General features: G+C 55.7%; 2 protein-coding genes across 3 annotated transcripts; one reads left to right on the top strand and one right to left on the bottom strand.

Moving 5' to 3' along the window:
* Window positions 1-703: 703 nt before the first annotated feature.
* On the top strand, window positions 704-5,735 carry ZNF526 (zinc finger protein 526). The gene is made up of 3 exons (XM_040252696.1): window positions 704-801; window positions 2,870-2,970; window positions 3,061-5,735. Exon 3 carries the CDS (start codon window positions 3,078-3,080, stop codon window positions 5,109-5,111), a length of 2,034 nt encoding a protein of 677 aa, XP_040108630.1. The 5' UTR covers window positions 704-801; window positions 2,870-2,970; window positions 3,061-3,077; the 3' UTR covers window positions 5,112-5,735.
* A 2,066-nt stretch (window positions 5,736-7,801) lies between these two features.
* GSK3A (glycogen synthase kinase 3 alpha) lies at window positions 7,802-17,062 on the bottom strand. 2 transcript variants are annotated; one of them, XM_040252748.1, is made up of 12 exons: window positions 16,684-17,023; window positions 14,749-14,936; window positions 13,368-13,451; window positions 13,096-13,206; window positions 11,372-11,502; window positions 11,171-11,277; window positions 10,149-10,246; window positions 9,975-10,070; window positions 9,444-9,630; window positions 9,039-9,131; window positions 8,433-8,483; window positions 8,020-8,149 (listed from the first exon to the last, which is right to left on the bottom strand). In XM_040252748.1, exons 1-12 carry the CDS (start codon window positions 16,964-16,966, stop codon window positions 8,091-8,093), a joined length of 1,488 nt encoding a protein of 495 aa, XP_040108682.1. In that variant the 5' UTR covers window positions 16,967-17,023; the 3' UTR covers window positions 8,020-8,090. The 2 variants fall into 2 exon arrangements, with proteins under 2 accessions (XP_040108681.1, XP_040108682.1); XM_040252747.1 differs by having other exon boundaries at window positions 7,802-8,483; window positions 16,684-17,062.
* Window positions 17,063-19,644: the final 2,582 nt, after the last annotated feature.

The raw sequence follows: 19,644 nt of genomic DNA on the forward strand, positions 1-19,644 counted from the left end.
GGGGATCTTCCCACCCTAGGGATCTAACTCAGGTCTTCCGCATTGCAGGCACTCTTTACCCTCTAAGTCACCAGGGAATCCCCTCTTTTATGGCAATTGTCACCTCTCGAAACCCAGTCCTGGGCCAGACACACAGTAGGCGTCCAATAAGTGAATATCATTAAATTGACCCAAGAGTGGGAGGGAAGGGAAAGCAATTTTACAAACAGGGAAGGACTATGTCCAGGTTAGATGGGTTATAGTGAGCATCCGCGTTGTATCAGGCCCTGTGTTGAGTGCTTCTACCTGATTGATTTCATCTAACCCCCTCAACAGCCTTTGAGGTAGATGTGATTCAAGCCCATTTTATTCAGGAGTAAAAGTGAGGCCCACAGAGGGGAAATACTCCAAGTGTGTCTGACTCCAAAGTTGTTCTCTCAGATGCTCTGTCTCTTCAGCTATAAAATTACACTTCTGTTAAGGTCTCCTGCCACCCAGTCCACTCCATGGTCCCTTGCTTTCCGGTGATGCCCACTTCTTTCCATTCAACTTTCAGACTTGGCGGTAGAGCTACCCAGGAGAACTGCGCAGGCGCTTCTCCGAGCCCGGAGCCCCGCCCACAGGGCGCAGTTGCGTGCGTGGAGAAACTCGCCGAGCCCCGCCCGAGCGACCACGCGCAGGCGCAAGGGCGCGTGCCCTCCGCTTTCGGCTCTGATTGGCTGCCAGGGGTAAGGGAGCCGCCCAATGGGAGGTGTGAATAGTGAGGGGTCCCGCACGCCTGGAACTGAGGGTCTGTGTCAAGAGCGGCGGGGGCTGCAGGAGGTGAGAGAGACGGGTGAGGGCGCCCCGGGGCGGGCCGGGGAAGAGAACGCTGGGCATACGGAGAGGGCGGAGGGAGAACGAAGGGGACACCGAGGGTTGAGGAGCTTTGAGGCCTGCGCTAGGGCGGGAGCGGCGCGGAGTGGAAAGAGCGCTCCTTCCTCGGTGCCCTGTAGCGTTGACTGAGCGCCTGTGGCGTGCAGGCCCCCCACTGCAGGGCTCTCTCAGGCTGCGGCGTTGATAAGTTTGGTCAGAGAAAAGGGTTGTGTCTTAGAAAAGTTGAACTTCCAGGCCCCTGGTGGGCTCTTTCCTGAAAGACTTCTGTTGATCTCCTAAATAAACCCATCTTTCCCCTCAGTAGTTCACAATCCAGGATTGGGAAATGGGAAATGTTGACTAGGAAAGTCCACACTTCAGGTCTTTTAGGCCATGTTCTACACATTTACTGGGTGCCTCCTGTGTAAAAGCCTTGCACCAGGCGCTGGGCCTTGCTAAAGGGGAATTCTCTTTTGGCAGCAGAGCTGTAAACAATGAAAAGTTGAACTCTCAGGCCCCTGGTTTCCTGGAAGATCCGTTGTTGAATGTCTTTTGTGTGCCAGGGCCCCGGGCAACTCAAAAATTAGGGAAGGAGTCAAAAAGTTATCTCTTGGGCTTTTAATGAATTATTTATGCAAGGAGGATTTTTTTACTGGATACCAGCTGATAGCAAGGCCCAGTGCTGGGCCTTGTTATTGTGGGAATTCACAGTTTATTAGGAGGGCTGGTCTGGTGGGAAAAGTGGAATGTGCGCAGAGACCCTTAAACTCTCAGGGCCTCACTTCCTGAAAGGAGCATTATTCATTCAGCAAATATACTCAGTGCCTATTGTGATGAGACCTCTGGGAGCTTAACATTTTTAGCTCTGTCCCAAGTTTATGATATCTGTGATGATGGAGGTGGCACAGGAGACCATAAAAACCCCCAAGGAGGGACTTCCCTGGCCATACAGGTTATATAACTCTGTGCTTCTAGTGCAGGGGGCACAGGTTCGACCCCTTGTCGGGGGCAGATCCCACATGCTGAAAGGTGCAGAAACTTGTGTGTGCAGAGCTGTAAGCTGAACTCTGGCACTAACAGTTGAGTTGAAGAAGAAATGGAGATGGTGGGGATTATATTTGGAAAATTACTACTGAGGCGTGAATGGGGGCAGTCTGAAGGACTCTGAACCCCCATTGTGTGAAGGGGCCTGGGTTGGGTTGAGCTCACACCAATAGACGGAGATAGGGGGCACATAGAGGGAAGTTCAAAAGTTAAAATCCCTGCACTTGATCAGTGGTTTTGTTGATGACAGCAGCCCCTACAATGAATCACGTCTGCCTTGCCAGCCTTCTCAGTCTGATGAGTTTATCTCAAGTTTATGATATTTGCTATGATGGAGGTAGTACAGAATACTATAAGAACCCCAAGGAGGGACTTCCTTGGTGGTCCAGTGGTTATAAGTGCAGGGGGCACAGGTTCAAACCCAGGTAGATCCCACATGCTGAGAGTTGCAGCCAAAAAAAAAAAAAAGAACCCCAAGGAGGAGAGAGTGGCCACCACCCTGTGGATATAGATATGTTATTTAAAAAGACTTCACAAAAGGAAATGCTGGGTGGAAGTTTGTTAGACAAGAAGAGAAAACTTTCTTGCCAGAAAGAATAGCAGCATCAAAGACTTAGGATAGAAAAAATTTCTGGAGAATTACAAGTAATGATTCTATCTAACCTTGATCAAGTACCAGGGACTTTGTGGTCATTACTACTTTTAGCCCATTTCACAGGTGAGAAGACAGTCTCAGAGAGACAAAGTAAGTGGTGGAGCTCAGATTCAAGCCAAGGGCAGTGTGGTTCCAGAGCCTGTGCTCTTAAACTTTGCTGCATCTCTGTGTGCACACATAGATGGAGGAAAGATGCTGTACAGAGAGGAAATGCACAGGCAAAAGCCAGGAAGCCCCCAAAAATACATTATGTTCTTGGAAAGGGTGTGACCAGCCCTCTGGGTAAGGAGGGTGGCATCAGAGGCCAGACTGAGGAGGGCTGTCTCCCTCTTGCAGATACCTGGGCGCCATGGGGTGCAGTTCAGCTACTGAGTCATGGGCTCACTGAAGACTGAGGTATAAACACTGGATCCAGACTTGCTGATTGGTAGAGACTGGTGAGTGATGACGTGGGCAAGGGAACTCCTAAAACATCCCCCCTCCCCTTGAGTTCCTGGTGTCTCATTAGGCCCTCCTCCTTTCTCCAGGCACCACCTTCTGCACAATGGCAGAGGTGGTGGCTGAAGTGGCTGAGGTAGCTGAGATGCCGACACAAATGTCACCAAGGGTAATGGAGATGTCAGCACCGATATTAGGCGAGAAGATGGAGATGTCAACGGAGCTGACTGAGATGACACCTGGGGAGGCCATTGCCTCCTCCCTCTTCTTCCAGTTCATGTGCTCTGAATGTGGCAACCTCTACAACACGCTAGAAGAAGTCCTCTCACACCAGGAGCAGCATGTGCCCACTGTCACAGAGGAGGAGACACTGACCACCCAGGACACTGGCCTGGAGCCGGAGCTGGTGCCAGGCACTGAGGAAGGGCCTTTCCAGTGTGGCGAGTGCAGCCAGCTCATCCTCTCCCCCAGGGAGCTCCTTGCTCACCAAGACGCCCACCTGCGGGAGTCTGCAAGCCAGATCCAGTACCAGTGTGGAGACTGCCAGGAGCTGTTTCCCTCACCTGAGCTGTGGGTGGCTCACCGCAAGGCCCAGCACCTTTCTACTGCAGCAGCTAAACCTCCGGTGCCGCCGCCTCTGCCTCCCGTCACACCACCACCTCCACCCCCCTCTCCACCCGAAGTCAAGATGGAGCCCTACGAGTGCCCCGAGTGTTCTACCCTCTGTACCACCCCCGAGGAGTTCTTGGAGCATCAAGGCACCCACTTTGACTCCCTAGAGAAAGAAGAGCACAATGGGCTAGAGGAGGAGGAGGAAGATGATGAAGATGACAATGAAGAGACAGAGGAAGAGGAAGAGGCAGCAGCCGAGGTTGGTGACGATGCAAAGGGAGGTGACAAGTCTGCAGCTGGCCAGGCCCAGGGCAGTGGGGATGGTCCCCCACACTGTACCTCAGCAGGGACTCGCCGGCGACACCGGCGGCCATCCCACGGCCCGGCCTCAGCAGCTCACCCCTTCTACTGCAGCCAGTGCCAGCGCAGCTTCAGCTCTGCAAACCGGCTTCTGGCTCATGGGCGGGCGCACGTGGGTGGCACCCACGAGTGTACAACCTGCTCCAAGGTCTTCAAGAAAGCAGCTTCCCTAGAGCAGCACCTGCGGCTGCACCGTGGTGAAGCCCGCTACCTCTGCGTGGACTGCGGCCGTGGCTTCGGCACGGAGCTCACTTTGGTGGCCCATCGGCGGGCCCATACTGCCAACCCACTGCATCGCTGCCGCTGTGGCAAAACATTCAGCAACATGACCAAGTTTCTCTACCACCGGCGCACGCACGCAGGCAAGAGTGGGGCACCCCCCTCAGCAGCACCACCCACGGTAGCATCTGCGGTGGCCTCCCTGGCTCCAGCCGAGCCCACACCTCCCCCCCCAGCCCCTCCCACCCCGCCTGCCCAGCTGCCCTGCCCTCAGTGCCCCAAGTCCTTTGCCTCGGCCTCCCGGCTCTCCCGGCACCGGCGCGCCGTCCACGGGCCCCCTGAGCGGCGGCACCGTTGTGGCGTCTGTGGTAAGGGCTTCAAGAAGCTGGTCCACGTGCGCAACCATCTCCGGACGCACACGGGCGAGAGGCCCTTCCAGTGCCACGCCTGTGGCAAGACTTTCGCTTCTCTGGCCAACCTCAGCCGCCACCAGCTGACCCATACAGGCGTGCGTCCCTACCAGTGCCTGGACTGTGGCAAGCGCTTCACACAGAGCTCTAACCTGCAGCAGCACCGGAGACTGCACCTGCGGCCAGTGGCGTTTGCCCGCGCACCTCGCCTTCCCATCACTGGACTCTACAACAAGAGCCCCTACTATTGCGGGACCTGTGGCCGCTGGTTCCGCGCCATGGCGGGCCTGCGACTGCATCAGCGGGTCCACGCCCAGGCACGGACCCTGACGCTGCAGCCTCCCCGGTCGCCCCCTCCTGCCCCACCCCCACCCTCCGAGCCTCAGCAGACGATCATGTGCACCGAGCTTGGGGAGACCATTGCCATCATCGAGACTTCCCAGCCGCTGGCCCTTGCAGACACACTGCAGCTATGCCAGGCAGCCCTGGGGGCCTCTGAAGCGAGCGGGCTGTTGCAGTTGGACACAGCCTTCATGTGACACAGTTAAAGAGCAACAATAAAAAAAATTTGGTTGCAAAACAAGTGCAGGCACCTCTGGGGAGAAGGGGACCACCCCCTGACAAGCCACTTTGGTGCCCACTGGGTGCCAGCATCCACCCTGGCCTCTTCCCTACTGACTCCTCAGAACAACCCCACCAGGTGTCACCTTTCTCTGCCTGAGGGGACCCTGAAGCTCTGAGACACCATACAGTGTGTCCCAAGTCACCCCACTGCGTTGCAAAGTGGGGTTCTCCGAGACTTTGCTCTGCATCACCCTGGTGCGTAGCAACGTCAGGTAACCTTTCCTGAGCCCCGACCATGTGCCAGGTCTTTCCTGGGCACTGTCACATACCTCTTCAGGTCCTCTGCTTGTTCTCCACCGCCTGCCCCTACCCTTGCCTTCCCTGGATTCTGGGCTCCCTGCATTTGGCTCTGCCTGGTAGAAGAAGGTACCTGACTTCTCTGGGCTTCTTTCATCTCACTTCCAGCTGAAAGATGGGTATTCAGCTGCAGATGGGTGATAGTGGAGACCCAGGCATGAGTCAAGACAGGGGCTATGCCCCAAGAGCCACACAGAGGGGTTGGAGGAACACACCCAAGTACAGATGGCCTTGTTCCCTGAGTATCTTGTTGATTTATTGAGCCTGGGTGTCCTAAGGCCACCCTGTGTGTGCTGGGGCCTAAAGATGAATCAGGTGTCTGTGGTGCCTGAGGCGGGGCAGGCACACTTCAGCCCCAGGGTTCCCAGGGCGGCAGTGGGTAGGTGTAGGGGCAGTAGGAGCCGGAGCAGGAAATAAACTCCATCGTAGGTCAGGGGTCAGAGGCTTCTAGAGGAGGTAGTCCTTGAAAAGGCAAACATCTGCTTGTAGAAGAGGAAGGCAATACTACAGGCAGACACCACTGCAAGGCATTGCGTTCTCGGTGCACTCAGAGATTGTCCAGTTACTGACAACAGTGACGGCAGACATTCGGCTGCAGCCGTGGCAGGCGCTGCAGTTAGCACTGTGCTTGTGTGTGATCCCAGCAAGCCTGTGAGGCCATCTCAGTATTACCCCAAGAAAACCGGGACAGATTCATCCAAGGTCTCAGAGCTGGACAGAGGCATCAGCCGGGATTTGAATCCAGGTGGTGCTTTCAGCCCGCATCTGTAACCAGTGGTGCTGAGTGTGACCTGAAACCAGCACAGGGGGTGGTGGCTCAGAGGAGTCAGTGTAACTGCAGGGAAAGGAACTGGGCTTAAGGGGCCACGAAAGAGAAAAAGGTCTTGGGAACAGGAAGGAATCCCCGTTTTCTGAGGTTACGTCGGGCTGACAGTCCTTTGCTCTCCAGATGAAAGCAGATCACTTGTGGCAGGCCCATGGGGCAGGCTCCTCTCGGGCCTCTAAACCAAGGTGCTCGGACAAGTACGGCAGGACAGGCTGTGGCTGAGGTGTCCAGGAGGGAGGCTGCCCAAAGGAGGGGTGATGAGGTAGGGGGAAGTCTAGACCTGGGAAGGCCTTGAAAGCCAGCCTCAGAAGTTAGGGAAGTGCAGGGGATGAGATGGGGTAAGGGTTCTCTGTGGGGTTAGGGCTCTTTGGCATCCATCAGGGTGGGGCAAGGAGGAAGCTGAAGATGGGCTGGGAAGGAGAGAATGGGGCCAGACCTGGACAGAGGCCAGGGAGGTGGGTGTAGGGTGTAGGGACACCCTTGGGAACCTCATGGCCCACTGGTGTGAGCAGCAGGCAGGGGCCCCCAGGAACCCAAGGTCAGCCCCTCATCCAGAGCCTTCCCTCATCCAGTCCACCTGCTCTCGGTGTTCATCCTACAAACAAGCTGACAGCTGATGGTGCTGAGCAGGGAGGGGCAGGGTTTGCTCTGGGCCGTCAGTATACAGATGCCCTGGGGCTCACCTCATGAGATAGCAGAGCCCAGATACCATAGGAGCAGTCCCTGAACACCCTCGGGTATGTTCAGAACGCTCCCATTTCACAAGTGGAGTCCAGTACTGGATAGTTCAATTGCTCCTCTCCAGGCCCCCTTTTACTTCTAGGGCCTCTTGCCTTCGCTACCATTGGCACCATGTGGAGGAGATGCCATTTCGCTCTGCCACAGCCCCACCATCTGGCCCCAGCATGTTTACAAAGCAAGGCGAAAAATCAGGTCCTCTGCAACAACCTTCCCAAAGTTGTCACTTCCCACCATCCCTAGAGGTGGGCACAGTAGGGTCCTGTTTAAGACAGCAATGAAGGCTTGGGGCTCTCTGCTAGGGTTTGGAAACGGCTCCTCTGCCCCCATCCATGCCCACCAAGTCTGTATCAAGGTTGTTTTGGCCCAAGTGACCCCCCTCATCATCCTGTGTCCCCCTTAAGCGGCAGGTGGCTCAGGCTATGATATAGGGAGCCCTTTATTCAAACTTTGACTGCCACTTATGTTCTGTGGCCCTGACTTACCTGATGGCCAGCTCTTTCACCAGTCACCTGGGAGTGATGGTGCTTCCCTCCCTAAGTGGAAGCAGATGTGTGCTGCGGTGGGTAACCCAGAGGCAGCTCACCACGTGCACAGAGCTGAGGCACAGGAGGCCTGGGCCAGCCTGGGTTCACTCCACCCTGCTCCCCTGCCTGAGACGCAGCCCACTCTGTCCCAGCCCACCCCCCCCCCCCACCGTAAGCCCTCCCTCACCTCTGTGAAAACAGGTGTCTAGACAGGAAGCAGGTTTTCATGCCAATAATTTATTGAACGGAGGTCTGTACACAGGCAAACCTTACTGTGAAAACTAAGACATCAGGAGCTCCCCCACTGCCCCTGCCCTCCAGGGTTGGGAGAGGAGGGAGGAGGCCTTAGGGGCAGAGGACAGGAGCAGGGACACAGCTGTAGGAGGGGAAGGGGCCGGGTTGGACGGTGCGAATCGACATTTTCTTTAAGAAAAAAATTATAACAATCTATTTACACCCGGGGGCAAGGTGGGGGAAGAGGAGGAGAGGGGCTGGTCTGGTTCTATTTACAAGGGACACAGTAGGGGAGGGGGTTGGAGGAGGTGGAGACCTGGGGGGAGGGTGGGAGGCTGAGGGGGTGGAAGGTCCTCATGCCCCCCATCCCCTGTCTTTCCTTCTCTTCCCTCCCCACAACCAGTTAAAATCCTCTTAAAAAGCCCACCGCAGGAGTGAGGCTGGTGAGGGAGGGACTGGAGGGGGGGTGGGGACTTGTTTACCTCTGCCCTCTGGTCTAGGGGCCCAGTCAGGGCAGGAGCTTGGTGGGCTATGGCCCCCCTTCCCAGCCCCACACAGGGCTCCCAGATCGAAGGGTAGTCGGTGGCGCCCTCAGGAAGAGTTAGTGAGGGTGGTTGTGGTATCGGTCGACTGCCAGTCCGAGCTGGTCTGAGCCTCACTTAAAGCTGAGCGGGGGAAGGAGCAGATGGTTAACCTGGGCCTGTTGGCCCCCCACCCCCACCCCGCCACCCCAAGGCAGGAAGCTGGTGTGAGATGCTACATTAGAAACCGAAAGCTGTCACTTTAGGTCGAGGGTTTCAAACTCAGACGCCAAAGGGCCAGGTTGGTCACTGACTCACAAGGGAGCAAAGCCCCCCTAGCACAGGGGGCAGCCGGACCTCAGCTCTAGCTGGCAGGACCGCCCTGAGCAGAGGCAGGCCCACTGCTGCCAGTCTGATTTCTTCCCCAAGAGAAACAGGAAATCTGGATTTGCACATAAAATAGCTCTCATTTTTAAATGGGAGGAACAAATTTAACTGTTTGTGCAGGCCAAATGTATGTCTTTCGTTTTCCAGTTTGCATCTGAACACAAAATACAGGCAATACAAAGGTGGCCATTCACATGGGAAACATCCTGTCAACAATTTCTGCAGTAAACTCGGGGGCTGTAAGAACCCCACCCACCCACCCATACACTGAGAAATGCAGCTTTATTGCACAGGAGATGGCCTCCAACTTACCTTGTGAGGATGGGGTGAGGGAGGCAGTGCCCGCCGGGGACCTCAAGTGAGGAGGGATGAGGATGGCATTGAGAGATGGTTGGATGGTGAGTTCTAGAGACAGGAATGGACATGTCTAGTCAAGGGCCAGGGCACCTGGCGACCCAGTCCTGGTTAGAAAGGGGCACCAGATAGGGATAGATGTAGCCACTGAACACTTTAAATAAAACTGGAAGGAGCCTAACACGGGAGATCGCAGAGTGCAGATGAGGTGGGTTGGGGTGTCCCTGCCTCAGGGGTGTATTTCCTGAGCCCCACGACTGCCTTGCAGCCCACCCTCAGCTCTCTACTCCGGTCTTCCACACCAAGCTCTTCGCTGTCTCCAGCTGCCCCTCCAGCACCCCAGATCCCAGGCTGGGCTCTCACCGCCAGGACTGAAATTGAAGAGTGGGGGGAGCGGGCGGTTGTTGGGGAGCTGGGTTCCAGGACATCGCAGTTCATCGAAGAAGCTGTGCGCGCAGGCTTCCAGTGGCGAGAGCCTCGAGGAGGGGGTGTACTCCAGCAGGCTGGAGCAGAGCGCGATGGCCTCGGGCGGCGTCCGCGATTTGAACACCTGGGGGTGCAGAGGAGATGGCTGAGGCCCTGGGCACTGGAGTGCTCCTGCTCGCCCCAACCCCGCTTTCCAGATGAGGAAACTGACGCGCAGCCTCTCGAGGGGAGGTGAGCTTGTATCAGATGAGCAACCCGCTCCGGTCCCATGACTGTTTGGGCCCTGCTGTGCTGTGAGCCTGTCTCCCCATCTGAAAGCAGGCCTCTGGGATTTACTGGGGGTCCTCAGCTTTAAACTGTGCCATGTGATCAAAGTTAACTGAGCCATGACTGTAGCCAGGTCCCCAGACCAGCTGGCCTCCAGTGGGGACCTCAGCCACGCTGCCTGAACCCCGAGCCCTGCCCCACCTTTGTCCAGGGGTGAGCTTTAATCTGAGGGAACTTGAACTCCGTGTAGTTGGGGTTCATCTCGCGAATCTGTTCCCGGCTTGGTGTTCCCAGCACCTGTAGGGAAAGGAAGGGGTCTGAGCCAAGGTCCTTGGCCCTGAGCCCAGTCCCTGCCCGCCATGGCCCTGCCCTCACCTTGATGATCTCCACCAGCTGGTCCACCCCACTGTCCCCAGGGAAGATGGGCTGGCCCAAGAGGAGCTCAGCCAGTACGCAGCCAGCCGACCACACATCTGAAGAAGAACAGGGGAGGGTCAGAGCTACCATGCCCATCCCCGGGCAACCATTTCTGTCCTTCATGATCACCCTGAGAAATGCCAAGAGCTCCATTTTCTTGGCTCAGAGAGAAAGGGCCTTGCACAAGGTCACACAGCATAGGAACACAGAAGCCTGACTGAACCTCCAAGTCTGCCTGACTACGCCGTACTCTCCAATCTAGAGGATTCCATCGCCTCTCTCCATTCTGATCCCAGTAAGCCTTTTCTCTGCAGCCTCAGAGGACACATCAACAGGCCCAGAAGAGACACCTGTGTTCTCCGGGCCTCAGGAAAGGAAAGCATTAAATGAGCTGCCTTACTCACTTCTGGCCTCTCTCTCGCACTTGGAAATAGCCGTGGCCTGGTTAGTCACCCCTTCCAGCCCTGTACCTTGACCCCCACAGCACAAGTTCACACCTAGGGACCATGAAGTTTCCTCGCAAAGCTGATGAACTTTCTCTTCCGAACACTTTCACACCCTCTCCTCATGCCTGCAAGTTGGCACTCTCACCCCCAGCAACAGGGAAGGACATCGAGGCCCTGTGAACAGGTCACACCTTCATGGTGGCAAAGCCTTTCACCTCCCGATTCCCCCAAGGTCACTGTCAGCCCCTCCTGCTGACTGAGGAGAAAGGACTTCCTGGGAGGTTCCAGGGCTCTCTGGACTCTGGAGTCAGGTCCGTTTTCAAAGCTCAGCCCTGCCCAGTCCCACCTGACTGTGGGCAGGTGACCTCACCACTCTAAGCTTTAGACTGTAAAATACACCTATGACAGCGTCACCTTCCTGAATTTGTGAGGACCAGCTAAAGGAACAGGTGTTACGCTTTATCACCGAGCCTGGCAGACACACAGAAGGACCTCAAAAACTGCCATGACTGCTACCCCCCGACCAAGTCTGACCGATGGATGAGGTGTAATCGGTGGCTCCGAAGATCAGCTCTGGGGCCCGGTAGTAGCGAGAACAGATGTAGGAGACATTGGGCTCCCCGCGGACCAACTGTTTTGCGCTGTGGGAAGATATGGGCAGGAGTCAACACAGGCCAAGGGTCAGGATCCCTCCTCGCCCCTTCAGCCACCCAGCCCACCCCAGGTGAGGCCCACCTGCCAAAATCGCAGAGCTTGAGGACAGCAGTGTCGGGGTCCACCAGCAGATTCTGGGGCTTGATGTCGCGGTGACACACACCCTGGGAGTGGATGTAGGCCAAGCTCCGGAAGAGCTGGTACATGTACACCTGGGGTGGGCAGGGGACAGCAGAACTCCAGCCCAGCTCTCCCCGCAGAGCACACCCCTGCTCCACCATCTCGGCCTGCAGAGCCCTTCCAGGCCCACTCTCCCTGTCTTGAAAACACTTCCGCTGCCCCTTGGTTCTCAAGCTTTGGTGAGCACCAGAATCACGTGGAGGCCGTGTTAAAACAAGGACTGCAGGGCCCACTCCCAGAGGTTCTGATTCGGTAGATCAGGACGAGGCTCTGCAGCCAGCCCCCTAGTGCTGGTGCCGGTCCACACTTTGGAAACCACTGCTTCAAACACACACTTCGGCAGAAGCCTGATGGACAAGACAGATACATCAGGAAGGCCTTGTTTTAAAGCAGGCTGGGGAGCCTCACCAAGAAAACCACTGGCTGTAGGAAGGGCACAGCCTCCTTCATTCAGCAGTCAAAACCACCCTCACGCCAGCCCCTCTCCACCTGGATTTTTCTGCTATTCTCTTTCCTCCTGACTAGGACGTTAAGTGCCAAGAGCAGGGATCTCTGTGTTTCCATTGCTCCTGCAGCCCCAGGGCTTCGTCCATTGCCCGGCATGTGTAACTGCTCAGGCCCACCTCCTGGGCACCGCCTCCTCTGTTCCCAGTGCCTGTGGCCAGAGATGCCACCTTCTTGCCCTGTGCCCAGTCTTCTCCCAGAAGCCTTCCTCAATCCTTCTCACTCCCAAAGCAGGCAGGGCTAGGGACCTCCTCTTTGCAGAATCCCTGTGCTTCTTCCGGGTTGGCCATTGTTGGTAGTTTTATAGTTCTCTGTGATGATGCCTGTCTACCCTGCTAAACTGAGAGCTCTTCTGGAGCAGTCTGCGTTGCAGTCAGTGGGACCTCTAGAGCTGCTCAGTGCTGGGTCCAGGACACAGTCCACAGACCAGATCACCACCACCTGCCCCCCAGAGAAGTGCAGTCCCACAGCACCCCCCAGGCCTGGGATGCTTAAAGTCAGTGGAAGGAAAGACGGCCCGGCCCATGCAACCTCCGCAAATGCGAGCCCACCCTCCTCCCGCCGTGCAGCTGGCTGCTCGGGTCCCATCCTCCACAGCATCCCGAAGCCCGCCCACTCACCCAGTCACCCACTCAAACCCGTCCTTAGGGACAGTAACACACAGGGCACAGCGCCAGGGGAATGAGCCTCCGCAGGCCATGCAGACGCCTGAGTCCCTGGTGCCATGGACACTAAGTTTCCTCCAACCCTGCCTCCTTCCCACCCCCCTCTGCCAGGGCTCCACGGGCCAGGCCTCTGACCTCATTGTGCCTCTGCATTCTAAGTCCCCACCTCGATTCTGAGCTGACCGCACCAACACCGCTTGGTGCCAGTGGGCTCCTGGCGTGGACCCGAGCCGGTAACGTGCAGCCTCCCCAGCCCTGGTCAGCCTGCCTCCCTGACTGCATCAGGCCTCGGCCTGGCTGCCCTGCCTGTGGGGAGCTCCATCTCTGAGGATGTAGGGACAAGGGCAAGGCACGTGAGGCCTCTAGAGACCAACATAAACTTGGAAATGACGGGAGAGTCTGTCTGGAGCGCCTGACTTGGTAGGCGGGACTCCCGCGGCCCGCCAGCCTGCCTACCTTGACATAGATGATAGGGATGCTCAACTTGGCCTTGGTAAAATGGCGGGCCACCCGGTACACTGTCTCGGGCACGTATTCCAGCACCAGGTTTAGGTAAAGCTCGTCTTTCTGCAGAGAGCAAAGGAGAGGTGTGAGGCGTCATGAGAAATGAGCAAGGAAGAGGGGGAGGAAGGTGTGTGGGGAATAACGGGGGAAGGGACGAGCAGCCATGAGAAAGGCAGGCAGACGGGTGGAGCCCAAGCAGAGGAATCCCCACACCCAGGTCTCACCTTCTCCCCACTGGAGTAGAAAAAATATCTCAGCCTCACGATGTTGCAGTGGTCCAGCTTACGCATAATCTGCAGCTCTCGGTTCTTAGGGGGCAAGGGAAGAGAGCCTCAGAAGACAAGCCACTCTCCCTGCCTCCCCTCCCGAGCACCCCTCACCACAGCTCTACTCCCATTCCTGCCGGCAGGGCCAAGCAGCCACTCCATGCGTTAGCTCCAAGGCCCCAGATGGAGCAGCCCTAACTCATCCCTAGCTCCCCTCACACACAACTAAAGTCAGATCACTTACACGTGCTTCCTGCAGCGTACTTCTTAAAAATGTTTGATTTTTTGTTCAGATTTACAAAGCAAATGACTTCACATGTAAATCTAAGTTTTTCAGCTTCTCTTCAAAATCACATGATGTGGCCACATGAGGCCCACCTCCCTGCCTGGTACGAGCAACACTAGACAGGGAGGGGCCATCCAGATGCCCGAGTCCCCATGCCACTCCACTGCTTTCACGGAAGGCATCTGGGCGCTCGGATCCTGAGTCCTGGCCTCCAGGCTTCTCATCCTCACCTTCCCAGTAGAGATCCAGCCTCAACCTCTTCCCAGAAGACCTGTCTTAGCACTCTTCCCTCTCCTCTGTTCCCCCCTGGGGCCTCAGAGGCCCCTATCCTGAGATTCCTCTCACTTTCGGGACTTACCTATAATCAAATTCTGACCAGCGCCCTGGAGGAAGACCTGCCCCTGAGAGTCCTCACTGCCCGAGACCTAAACTCTGACCTGGTTTCTTCAGCCCAGGCTGTTTCTCCTACATCCCGACTACACAGGATCCAAAGGGCCTCTACCAGCTCACAGGGCACTATATATGAATGAGGAAAAGGACCCCTTCCTCAGGGGTGACCGGGCCCCACACCCAGGCATCTGCAGCACAGGCAGGATTTCTCCCAGCAAGTGCCAGACCCGGGGGGCAGAGCCTGACCTTCGCAGACAGAATCATCAGCCCCACCAGCTTCCTTTCTCTTCTGGGTAGCAGAGTAACTCAGTGGTTAAGGTGAAGTGCTTGGGAATCAGATTCTAGACTTGACCTTGTGCAATTCTCTTATCTGAGTCTCAGTTTCCAGCTTCTGCTTGCTTAGAATGGGAGTAACAACAGCACCTACCCTCAGAGAATCTTTGCGTTAAGTTAAACTCACCTACAAAGCACTTACGAAGAACAAGAGCCCAATAAAAGTCAGCTCTGGGTTCTCCTGGAATCCATATCCCCACACAGCTCACTCTCTTCTCCTCTGGCCCATGCTCAGACCCCCTGTACAAACCCAAGTCCAGCACTCTTGCTGGAGTTCCCCCACCAATCATATGCAGTCAAACCTCCTGATCCCCGTTCCCCGCAAGCTACCTTGAACCTCTTGTCCTGGAGAACCTTCTTGATGGCCACCAATTCCCTGGTGTCTGCCAGCCGTGCCTGGTACACGACCCCAAATGAGCCACTGCCAATCACTTTGATGTCTGTGTAAGCCACCTCCTGGGAGCGCTCCGGGCCTTGGCCTAGAGTGGCTACCACTGTGGTCACCTTCCCACTGTCACCTGGGGAGCAAAGGGAACACACAATCTACTGACCTTTCCCCTCGGGCCACCACCCCATCCTGAGGCTGTGAGAGGGCAGGGAGTCTCTACAGGAAGCTTATGGGGCGGGGGACGGTCTTTGGCCCTCCCCCATCTTCAAAGGTGGCTCCTAGATGCCTCCTTTCCCCGTCTTCCCTTCAGGGAACCCCAAATCCTGACTCCTCCATAGGGGAGAATACTGACACACAAAACCTCTTGGTGTACCAGGGTTGGTAACCTCTAATTTCCACTTCTGGTGAGCAGCAAATTACTGGTCCCTCCTGATGTGAGGAGGCACCACCACTCCCAGATGTTGAATCCATCCATGATGAGAGCTAACTGCCTTCTGCTCCCTCCTCTCTAGGGAGAGCCTGACCTAACCTCTTCCACTTGAGAGCAGGAACCCTGAGGTACTTCTATGTCAGTAAAGCCCTAACCTTTCCCACAACTTGGGGGACAGTGATCTCTTAAGTCCTCCCTAAGTGCAGCTGGTAACTTCACCACTGGTTTCTGGTGACAGAAAAGAATGACTCTTTCCGTAGGGAGTGCCAGCGCCCTAACTCTCACTTTTGGGAGACAATTAGCTCTTACCCAAATACTCTGGGGCTAGAAAAAAGCACTGGCCTGACCTCAGCTGTGAGGTTCAGAGCCCCAGACCCTATTGTGTATGTAACTGGTCCCTAATGGACGAACACTTAATAGTGAGAATGGTGAACCTGATCTCTGTCATCAAGGGTTTATCCTGGCCCCAGTCCTTTAAAGGAAAATTCCCAAAACATTCTGCGATGGCAGCAAAAGTTGGTGGCATTCTTGGAGGACAGGGATCCCTCTTCTTGGGGTAACTGGTGAAAGGTTCCCCAAAGAAAAGAAGTCAGTGATGAATCAGATCCATTCAGAGGGGTCAGTGAGGGAGAGGATCCTATATAGCTATTTGTCCAGAGTCAATGACATCATACATCAGAATAATGAAATGGGTATAACTTCACATCCTTATTCTAGGGGAGGGACTGATAACCGCCCCTGCCCCCATTCCGTTTTCTGTGAAAGGAAACCCTTCAAGAAAGACATCTTTTCTTGAATATTAGTGACTATGAACTTGGTCTGAAAAGTATGCTGACTTCCAATCTGTCCTCAAGAAGCAGCAATCATTAATTTTCACCATTGGGTGTACAATTCTACATATTATGGACAGATAGTGTTTTAAAAGGGAAGATGACTGGGTATCAGATTTGGAAAGCCCTGGCCCTGTTCTTTGGGGCCACAGCAAGCCCAAATCCCTGCTTCTAAGTGATACTCACTCCAAACCCCCATGCTCTAAAGGGGAGCAAATTCAGATCCTTTCTCTGGGTGGTGGTGATCTTATTCGTGTCCTCTTGAGAAACAATAACCCTTGAGCCCCATTTGCAAGCGACAATGACCCCTGATCCGTTCTCGAATGGATGGCAACATCAGATTCCTGTTTTTAAGGTTCACGGACCCAAGACTTCGGGACTGGAAGAACAGGAACCTGTGACCCTGTCTTTTGGAGGATTACTAATTCTAATTCTAAACTCCAAGTGATGGTAACCCCCCCGAACCCTTCTCTCCGGGAGGGGGTAGATCTCAGATCCCGGTTTGGGAAGGCACAGTGACCTCGAGCTCCTCCCTGAGCATAAAGAAGAACCTGATCGACGTCTGAGTAGCTTCAGGGATCCGATCTCCACCCGCCACGGGCACCGCTAGTACTCACGGCCCAGCTTTACTCCGGGCGGCGGGAAGCTGGTGCCCGCGCCGGGGCCGCCGCTGCCTCCTCCGCCGCTGCCGCTGGGGCCACCCCCGGAGCTCGAGGCCCCCACGCCCCCGCCCATGGCTCCGACTGACGTCTTCCCGCCGCCGCTGCCGCCTGGGCCAGAGGCCGAACCCCCCGGGCCGCCGCCGCCGCCGCCGCCTCCGCCGCCTGGCTCCGCGAACGAGCTGGTCCGCGCCCGGCCCGAGCCCCCAGGGCCGCCCCCCGAAGGCGCGCCACCGCTCATGGCGCCGAGCGCAGGCCCAGGCCGCGGGGCTCGGGCTGCCCGGGCGGCCCCCGCCGCTGCCGCCGCCGCCGCCTCCCCCGGGCTCCGGCCTCTTCCAGGCCGCGCCGCTCGGGCTCCGGCTCCGGCCCAGCGCCCGCCGCGGGGCACGCTGGGAGATGCAGTCCGCCGGCCCTACGCGACGCCGTCGCCGCTCTAGGCCCTCACAGAGAGCCGCGTGGCACGCCGGGAAATGGAGTCCACAAAGACCTCAGAGAGGGCTGCGGCGATGATGAGTCGCGCTGCACCTCGGGAAAGAGAGTCTTGGGCAATAAGTTGGACAATTGCCCACAACGGACTCTGAAGCGCTTTCTGAAGTAAAGTCAGGGTCGCACACTCACTCCTTTGCGGCAACCGCGCGTTCCTAGGTGTGCCTCAGAAATGTAGTCTCAGGCAACTCCGTCAGTGAGCTGTATAGGCCCGATGCACTCCGGGAAACGGAGTCCAATCGCTCACTTAATTTATTGGTTGTAGGCCGACTGGCGCCAAGTGCACTCTGGGAAATTGAGTCGGAGCCGGTGGACCCGCCGCTATCGGGCTGTGAGGCGAGCCGGGAAATGTAGTCGTCGCCACGCCCTCACCGCATTGCAGGTATAAAAGTACTTCCAAAGCACGCTGGGAAATGGAGTCCCATGTGATTCCTAAGCTCCAAGTGGATATTGCAGTTCCGGAGATGGGCTAGGAAATGGAGAGGCAGAGCATTCCTCCACCCTCGTTCGCTAGACCGCAATCCCTGCTGGGAAATGTAGTCAACACCGAGGCTTCAGGGTAGTTGCTACAGCGAGCCTTGTGTCTTCTGGGAAATGGAGTTCAAGGCGGCCTTGCCATTGACTGAGGGGGCGGGGTCTACCGTAATCCTGAAGCATGCTGGGGAATAGTCCAAACCGGATCCCGACCCTTTGTGAGAAGACAGCTGAGGTTTGCGGGAAAAGAGCGTGAGCGAAAGGGGAAAGGCAGTCGCCTAAGAGAGACTGCAGAAAGTTTCAACGCCTCCTCTCCTAACGCCAGGTCCCAAGAAAGAGCCGAAGTCAATCAGGGACTACTGGAAAATGGAGTGCAAACACTCCCAAGTTTCCACAAATCCGGAAGGAAAACCCTCCCCACCAACGATTTAGGAAACAAAGTTTCCGGTGGATTTTCAAGACAATACAGTCTTCGGATATTGTCTAGCTTTTCCTAACAATGTACGTTGCACCTGGAGGCTGAACTGAAGGTTTAAAGAAATGAAAACACAATTTATCTTGAACATCCCATTAAGCTCTTTGAATCCTCAGGCGTTTAAATTACAGGATCCTGGAAGGCCCAAAAGAAGGAAGCCAGCTGCTAGGAGTAGCCTCGCGTTTTGTGCTCGCATTATGTTGCCCCCACTTATCGATTAATACCCGGAAGGACGGCAGTCCAAAGCGCGCTGGGAAACGGAGTTCGTTTGTGTGTGTGTATACAGAGCTCGTGTGAGTGTGTGCTGGGAAATAAGAGTTCATGTGAATGTGTCGTCTGTGTGTCCCGGAAGTATTTGTAACTGAAATGAAGTCACCCTCTTCTTCTGCCTCGTGGAATGACGGGAAATGGAGTTCTAGGCTTCACTTTAATCAGATCCTGTGATCACTCTAATTGCCCTGCTCTTTGAAAAAGGTCTCGTCCACGCTGTAGTTGAGTGCAATCCCCAGCGGACACAAACTCCTGGGGCAGGACGGATAGTAACTCTGAAGCCTTTCGTACTACATTAACCAGAAGGCAAAGCACAGTCAGACTTCCGCTCTCTTCGCAATGAATGCGGCTACATCGCTGCATAGTCCAGAGCGGGTGCTTCTGGGAGTTGTAGTAATCCCTCAGTCAAACAGTTCCTGCTGCCCTCTGACGGCGGCTCGGAGTCCAAAAGCAAAAATCTGACTCAAGCCCCAAATCCTGAGGAGTTCTAACCTGGACCAAGAAGGCTTACAAGGGCAGGAGAACAGGGCGGAATAGCGGCGGTTACTTAACGGCCAGAACCCGTGGGAAGTGCGGAGTGGGCCGCACGTGTGCAACCGCCAGAGGATAAGGGGGTCTGTGGGAGTCTGAGGGAGTCAGTCTGAAGGAATCTTATCCGAATGTCTGTACGAGATGAGAACGTTTGTTGAGGGGTGCTAGAGCGGTTTGTAAGTGGCTACGAGGAACCTCTGGGTGTCTAGAGATGCTAGACAATGGTCTTCCTGGAGAGGAGTGAAATCAGAAAGGACTTGAGGTGTCTGTAAAAGGTCTGTGGGAGACTGAGAAACTGATGGTGACTGAGGGCATCTCTGAGGGACCTGAAGAAGTGAGGGATGGTTGAGAAGCCTAAGCAAGGAATTTCTGGGGACTGAGAGAGTGCTGGGGATTATAGGTAAGGAGAGAGTCTCTGACAATATGAATTAACTGATGGAAGTGTCTTGAGATCTATAAAGAGCTTTTACTTGGTATCAGAGATCCTGGAAGATGTGGAAGGGAGAAAGGGTATGACCTTGCAGAAACTGAATAGATTTAGATGGGCCACTTTAAAGATGAGAGGAGCTGCTGGAGTTTTCAAGACCAGAGGCCACCTGTGACATCCCACTCAGCCAGAATTTGGGGAAAGAAATCTGGCTGCGCTGTGGTCTGATCTGGAGAGGGATTCTGGAGCTGAGTGC

Source organism: Oryx dammah, unplaced genomic scaffold (assembly GCF_014754425.2).
Source record: "Oryx dammah isolate SB20612 unplaced genomic scaffold, SCBI_Odam_1.1 HiC_scaffold_13, whole genome shotgun sequence".
NCBI classification, from domain to species: domain Eukaryota; kingdom Metazoa; phylum Chordata; class Mammalia; order Artiodactyla; family Bovidae; genus Oryx; species Oryx dammah.